This window comes from Haliaeetus albicilla, chromosome 4 (assembly GCF_947461875.1).
Source record: "Haliaeetus albicilla chromosome 4, bHalAlb1.1, whole genome shotgun sequence".
Classification (NCBI taxonomy): domain Eukaryota; kingdom Metazoa; phylum Chordata; class Aves; order Accipitriformes; family Accipitridae; genus Haliaeetus; species Haliaeetus albicilla.
Window position 1 is genome coordinate 933459 of NC_091486.1, and position 7411 is coordinate 940869.

The 7411-nt window shown below is 41.1% G+C and overlaps 1 protein-coding gene across 2 annotated transcripts in view; it reads left to right on the forward strand.

Annotated features, from left to right (window-relative positions):
• Positions 1-7411, forward strand: part of ACVR1 (activin A receptor type 1) — a 70673-nt gene extending 63262 nt beyond the window's left edge. For both annotated transcript variants that reach the window (XM_069780594.1, XM_069780595.1), the window contains exons 9-10: positions 895-1025; positions 2065-7411. In XM_069780594.1, coding sequence (XP_069636695.1) covers positions 895-1025; positions 2065-2199 — 266 coding nt within the window. In that variant the 3' untranslated portion in view covers positions 2200-7411. The remainder of the gene's footprint in view (positions 1-894; positions 1026-2064) is intronic.

Consider the following 7411-nt stretch of genomic DNA (forward strand, 5'->3'; position numbering starts at 1 on the left):
TTGTTCTGCCCATGTTTCTACTGTACCTAGAGGGCCTCATTCCCTCAGTGTTTTTCCAAGCTGCTGACCCAAATTACTGTCTTTGAACACCAGTTTTTAAATTGGCTTTAAAGTGTCTAAGAAAGTTGAGCTCCTTATAGATCATTTGTGGGCTTAATCCACTGATGAAACAGTAGTGCCGTATTGCATGCCTTAGTAGGCAAAAGGCTTTTTAGCCTGCCAGTTTTATGTTAGCTGGATGACAAGTTGTGAGAGCACACACATAAAATCATTTTTCAATGCAGAATCCTAGAAAATGCATTCAGACACTGGGTGCCACAGGCTCTCAGGTGTTTAGCTTTGTGATGGCATGCAGTGCCAGTTACCCTAGGTATTCTACTATTTTAATAACAAGAAATAAAAGTATTTGAAGCACCAGCATGAGGGTCTGTAGATGCTGACATGCTTATTGGACTCTTTCAGGACTCGTAAAACCATGCAAAGTGTGTGGTAAGCCTATTAAAAAAACACAATGCAGACGTTAAATTTTTTACATTTGCTAGCAGAAATCCCAGTTTTGTGGTAGTCAGTAAACCTCCCTGCATTATAAAAGATGGCCTTTTGCCAAGTGAATTTATTTCTCGTCATTTCAGCTCAAGCATCTGCAAAATGGATATAGTTCTTACTTTGTGGAATTGTAATATGAGCCAATCAATTAACATTTTGGGTAGAAAAAGCTGTTTGTATGATAGTGCTATTCTGTTGTTTAACGGCTGCTTGACACTGTGGTGTTAACTCTTAAAAGATTTTTGTGTTTCGTAGATGGCTAGGTCATGCGTTCTCTCTTTCTGTGCAGAAATGCTGTTGCACTGACACAGTCATTAAATAATGCCTCTCTTGTTTGTGTCTCACCAGGTATTGTGGAAGACTATAAACCACCATTTTATGACTTGGTTCCAAACGATCCCAGTTTTGAAGACATGAGAAAAGTGGTCTGTGTAGATCAGCAAAGGCCGAACATTCCCAACAGATGGTTCTCAGACCCTGTAAGTGGGTGTGCCTGTGGGTGCTCTGCAGAAGATACAAGCTGACCTTTCTTCTTTTGAAACAAAGTTATGAAAGTTACTTTCAGTTATCACTTGAAATTGAAATGATCTCAATGCTACTTGTCAGGAGCATTAGCTGTACAGATTTCAGAAGCATGCTGGTGTGGACCTTTATGTTGGAGCAGGAAGGAAATGCAATGAGCAAACTTAAAACTGTTAAGTCCGAGCTATTCACAGATTAGCTTTCTAGTAGCATGATTTAACAATAACTATTTTAAAGCTGCTCTTCCTATGTTGGTCTCTCTCCAAGCGGAAATTTCTTTAAGGGGAAGGTAGCCTGAGTAGGACTTTCTGTGGCTTATAAGCATGCAGATTTAGAACAGTATTTTGGTGTCTCTCCTGACTACAGGATAAGGGACTGTTGTTCTTTTTGAAAGGCTAGTGCTGAAGTTTATTTTTCTTCTTCAGAATCAGTCTGGACTCTCCAGATTGACCAGCTGTTTTGTTCCTTATTACTAAAGCTGTGGAGGTCGGTTTGAATCTGTATGGCTGGCTAGGGCCAGCAGGGACGTGAGGTCCCATCTATAACGTTTCAGCTGTAGAGCCATGACTTGTGCTGCTGCACCAGCCAGCTGTGAATCCCAGCCATTTACAGTTGAAATCACAGGCAGAAAATCTGTACCTTCTCTGGCTTCCTTCATTGATCTTGTGGAAATCAGTTTCATTGAAAAGAGATTTTGTTGTGTTTTCTTAATTAGGAAGAAAAGAAAACTCCATTGTTTAAAATTATGCTAGCTTGTCGCTCCAGTCAGCCCATTGTCTAGTTACTCTCTTGGTTTAACCAAGTTATCAAACTTGGGGTTTTTTCCAACATTTGAAAGCTGTATATTTGATAGATAGCAGTAAACTCTCTGTAGACTCTGAAAACTAAGGCGGCAATAATACCTTACTGTGTTAGTGCTTAAGCCAATCTAGCGCTTTCTTGCCTTGTGATTTGTGTACTTACGTGCGTGTTTTCTGTTTTTTATTCTTTTCCCAGACATTAACATCTCTTGCCAAGTTGATGAAAGAATGCTGGTATCAAAATCCATCAGCGAGACTAACAGCCCTGCGAATCAAAAAGACTTTGACCAAAATTGATAATTCCTTAGATAAACTGAAAGCTGACTGTTGACCTTCTTCTTGTGGTGCTCTCCTGATAGGAAGGCATTTGTCTGCTTCAGAAGTAGTCTGGCCAGACAGTTTATACGATTGGTCCCCATGTGGCTACTTATAGAGGCAGAAGTTCTTACCAAGCCATCTGTGTGGGAGACATCGGAACCATATGGACTTTGCTCAGTGACTACAATGGGCATTTCACAAATGGTCAAGCTATAAGGACTCACGCTGGATGTACTGTTGCAAAGGTAGTGGCCTGAAGGAAGACAGAGAAATCCTAAGACAAGATCAGGGCATTAAATAATGGCTTTGAACAGCTTTTTTCTTTTTTCCTTTTTTTTTTTTTTTAATTCTCCTAATCACTCCCAGGGTGAACACATGGAAGTGGTAAATTTTAATCAGCAATATTGCCTGTGCTTCTCTTCTTTATTGCACTAGGAATTCTTTGCATTCCTTACTTGCACTGTCACTGTTAATTTTAATGACATGACTTGCCAAAAATATGATTGGCTGTATACTACATTGATCTATGCCTGAATAATAGGAAATGAATTTGGTAAACTGAAAATGTAACTGTCAGATTTTAGCTGCGTTTTACATGTGTACTGATGTTTACAATAATGCTGAACATTAGGAATTTCTCGTTTATACAAAACTTGCAAATTATTTATTACTAGTGCACTTGCCAGTTTTTTAAACTGTAAAATAAGTGCATAAAGTTAAAGCTTATTTTTATGTGGCCTCTTTCATGATTTCTTACACAGATGTTTTTGTAACACAATATAACCTGAAACATAAATTGTTTTCTGTATTACCATATTACAACTCGATAGTCACATTTTAAGTGCTTCACATTTGTAGGTGTGTGGTCTGTAACATATTTTCAGTTCAAATACGGAACATATATATAGCCATTACCCACATGACATTGTGTCTAGTATCTTACCGATCTAGAAAAGGAAAGCAATGGAGGAACTAACTAGAATTTTAGGTCATGAATGCTGTGGGGAAAATGCATTTTATTTCTTCTAAGCTATATAATATGCATTTAAACTCTGCCAGAAGAATAACTATTTTGTTTTAATCTACTTTTTCTATTTAGTAGTTATTTGTATAAATTAAATAGAATGTTTTCAAGTCAAACAAAAGAGTGTTTTAGTTCTCTTACTGCCTATTAGTAACAAAGGTATACTAATGCAGCAGTGGGTATCTCCAGTCGTATGCTCACAGGTGAAGAGAGTTGGTCCAGGTCAATACTGGGTGGAACACCGAGGTACTGAGGCTGTTAACAGTTGTTTGTCTGGGTGTGTTTTTCCTGTACTGAACTGGATCCTAAAATAGTACAGCAGGGAACTGGTGTATTCTCCTTGGACGTGACATCAGTCATGCCCGTGCAAACCTCCTAGAGCATGTCTTGCAGAAGGAGGTATGTTATCCCCTAGCCTTATGGGGAAGAATTCAGCTTTGTACCCAGAGAACTGTTTTCTCTGCCTGTACCTCTTGATACTCTCATCTTAGTTGTTATGTCAAGTGTAAGAGTGATTAGGAAGTTACAGTGCCCTTTCATCCTTGGAAAAGAACTCCTTTATTCATGGGATTGAAATTCTCCAGGTAATCTAAGGACCTGGATAGTAATTAGTTATTCGGACATGTTTCCTCTCTGGGTTAAAAAATTTCTCTGAGGTTCTCTTCTGTCCTTTAAGTCTGCCAGATTCTGCTCTCCTGTTTCTCTGTAATTTTTTACTTCTCAGACCCAGTCTTCCTCATCCTACTCCAGCCACGTGGCATGCCTTTCTTTTTCTATATTTCTAGTGTAGAAATAACAGCCAAGTTTGCAGGGTAGGTACTGCATGGTACAGTAGCTCTGCAGAGCAGACTGAATGGATACCAGTTGCTAGGTCTCTTAATTATACTTGATGAGAATCTGAGCAGATCCAGTGCTGCAAAAAAACATAGGAAAAGTGGGATCTGATTAGTTTTTATTGTTAGTTTTTAATAGGAAGTCAAAGGCTCAGTTGCCTGAATGCATTCAGGTTTGCTTTAAACTGGTTTGTGTATGTGATGCATGCTGGGCTGTTAAATAACTGCAGCCCAGGAGGGACAGTATTTCAGCAATGATTCAAGTGAATCAGTCTGTTGGACTGAAGATGCCGTATGAATGGAAGTAACTAGTGACAGTTACAACTGCAAAATGAGTGGCTGTTAGTGATAATTTTCTGATATAGAGTATTGCCTGAAGCTCTTTAGTCCTAGGTGCCTGGTGCACACACATCCATATTTCTTTCACATGTATTTATATGATGGAACAGGCATCAGTATTTAAAACAAATGGAAAGTGAGGCAACCTGCTTGCAGAGGTCCCAGGCTGCTGCAGTGCTCAGAGATGAGGACAGCCGGGGACATCTGGACAGTGGAGAGCGAGAGGGGAGGTAGCTCTACAGATAGACAGGGACAGAGCCAGAGGTGAAAGTTCAGTGTGCAATGTGAGTTTAAAGTGGCTGGTTAGGTTTTTCACTTTGAGTTTTCACATCTCCAGCATTTGCCAGTACAAGTGTTGGAGGAGAGAGACAATCTGTCATGCTGGTGATTAATAACAATTCTGGCCGTGTTGGCTGAATTTGCGGTGCCTTTCTCAAACGCTGACCTACGGAGTCACAGCATCTTACTGGATATTAGGGAAGATGGTCACGTTAAATACTTGATCCGTCTCTTCTTTGCACTGTAGCATCTTCTGAAAAGTACTGTGTACGTAGAAGAACGACACAACTTTAGGTTGGAAACAGCTCCATGTACTCTATAGGGCTTTACTCTGCTGTCTCTGAAGATCTGAATTTTCTAACCGCAGCGTTGGGTACCAGTCTGTTAGCTGTGCTAGGACTAGTTGGGTGCTGCAGGATGCAGGGCCTGCGGGAAGGAAGCGCGCAGTTCTCCAGGGGCTCTTCCAGGGCCAGGCTCTGGGAACCACTGGCCTCTTCCGAGTTTGGATACAGACTTGATTGAGGAAATTTAGTATGAATTAAAATTGGACTCTTGGCTCTCCCTGTCTATAAAGCAGGGATAACCAACTAAAGGATAAAACCACAAACCATAAAAACACCCCAGTAATATCCTCTTTATCCCATGTTAGGTAAAGAAGATTATCCAAGCAAGCTACTGGCAGGGTAAAAAAGTCTGTCCAATGCTAGGACTCCAGGGCACTCACCAATGTGCTAGACAAGGTCATTTTCATTGGTGCTGCTGCTAGTAGCTTCCTCTTGCATATCAAAACATCCAGGGATTATTTTAAACAAAATTCACATTCATGCCCTGCTGATGAAGTATTTTTAGTCCAGGCTTTGACTGAACTATTTGAAATGTTAACTTTTTTTTTTAATTAGGCAAACTTGAATCAAGAAATTTGAGTGGAAGATAATAATGAGAAATAATTTCTTAGCAATTTCTTATCCCTTGACTTATCCCTGAGTCATTCAGCACTGTGCTTTTCTAATGTATAGTTGCTACTGAGTGTAGTCAGGGTCCATGCTTTCAAAAATAGCAGAAATAGCAGTGTTCTGAACAGTCCTCTTGGGAGCTAGAGGGGGTGCACCTGGGAGCAGAGAAGGAAAAACTCAGTGATAGCCAGTGAAGGACTATCTGTGGTCTGTGTTATTTAACCTCATTTTCAAGTGTCTGGACAGTCACAGGAGAAAATTTGTTGCTGCTTTTCCCTTCAAGATATCAAGGCTTGGGCAGTGGGGGAGAGTTTCCAAGTGATGTATGTGAAGATAACACCCCTACCTCCTATGCTATTTTTCCAGCATGTTTATTAATCAGTGTTCCTCTAGTACCCCCATAAAATCTAATCTTCTAAAGAGATTTGGAATGCTTATATATAATCTGCTGCATTAAGGGTGTCGCTGCATTTATTACTATGGAGAGGGCACAAGCAGTTCCATAGTTGCAGTTGAATTATTCATGTGTCTGGCGGATTTGCACTGTACACAGCCAATGTGGATCTGGGGTGTTGTCATTCGAACAGTGCCTGACCATATATCAGACACCTAGTAAGAGGAGGCCCTGCATGTAAAAAATAAATAAAATGACTCCTCAGCGCATGAGTAGCACTGTCTGATTCAGATATCCTGTTGATAGGTATGACCACCTGCCAGTTACAGGAGGAAGGCTAGGCAAAAACCAGTTACTTTAGATTTGGGGGAGGGGGGTTGCTTTTTGTTTGGATTTCCCTTTTTCATATGCAGAAGGCTTGTTTATTATTGGTTAGGAATATGTTGCACTTTGGCAGGTGTCCTGGGGACAGCTGCCTAAAGCAGCCCGAGGCCAGCAACTCAAGTTAGTGTTGCTGTAGTGAAGGCACTAAAGGCTTCCTCCCACTTGTCTGTAACTTTCCTTGTGGGCCTTCTGTGCTGGAATTTTCCATGAAAAATCCATATCAAGGCTTCCAGAATTTTTTTATTTACCTGGATTAAACTATTTTGGTAAGGAGGGACAAGGAGAATTCTCTTCCCTGCAGGGCAAGGTGTCTGCTGTGCAAAAAAGATCAGCCTTGGCATAGTGGTTGGCGTAGGAGAAGGGAGACAAAGATGTTACCGGTGCTGTTCCATTTATATAGAGAGAAGTTAAATCTTTCTAAAACACAGAATGCATTTTAGAGCTAAGATTTGTGTGGGAAAAGTAAGCATTTTATCAAATGTAGAATTAATGATGTACTGTGACAGATGCTCTCACCTGGGAATAGTACATTTGCTTTATCCCCAGTTTAAGGAAAAAAACCACCACAGTTCTAGTGCCTGAACCAAGAAACCGTGCCAAGACACAAGCCGAAGCATGCCAGGAAAAGCAAAGCACAGCTGTACATGGTTGACGTCAGTCTCGGCCTGTCACGGTAGAAGAGAGACTGCAAGAGGGACTTCTGGTACTTGTGGAGGCGAAGCTGGGACCTTCTATGTGGAAAGTGCGGTTTCTCACTGGGTATGGACTCGTCTCGCTACCTCCAGATCCTGTGTGGTGGAGAGCTGTGTGATGTCTGCAAAAGGGATCTTCCAAGGGGTTTGGGACATCTGCTCACTGGGTCAACCTGTTCTGTACCAGCCAGACTGCTTGCTTAGAGGTCCAGGAACATGGTCCTCTTGGGGATGGTGGCCTATAACACGATACACCAAAGTGCCTGCCAGCTGTCAGACTTGGGAGACAGAGTTGTTGGTTGGTTTTTGGTTTTCGTTTTGTTTGTT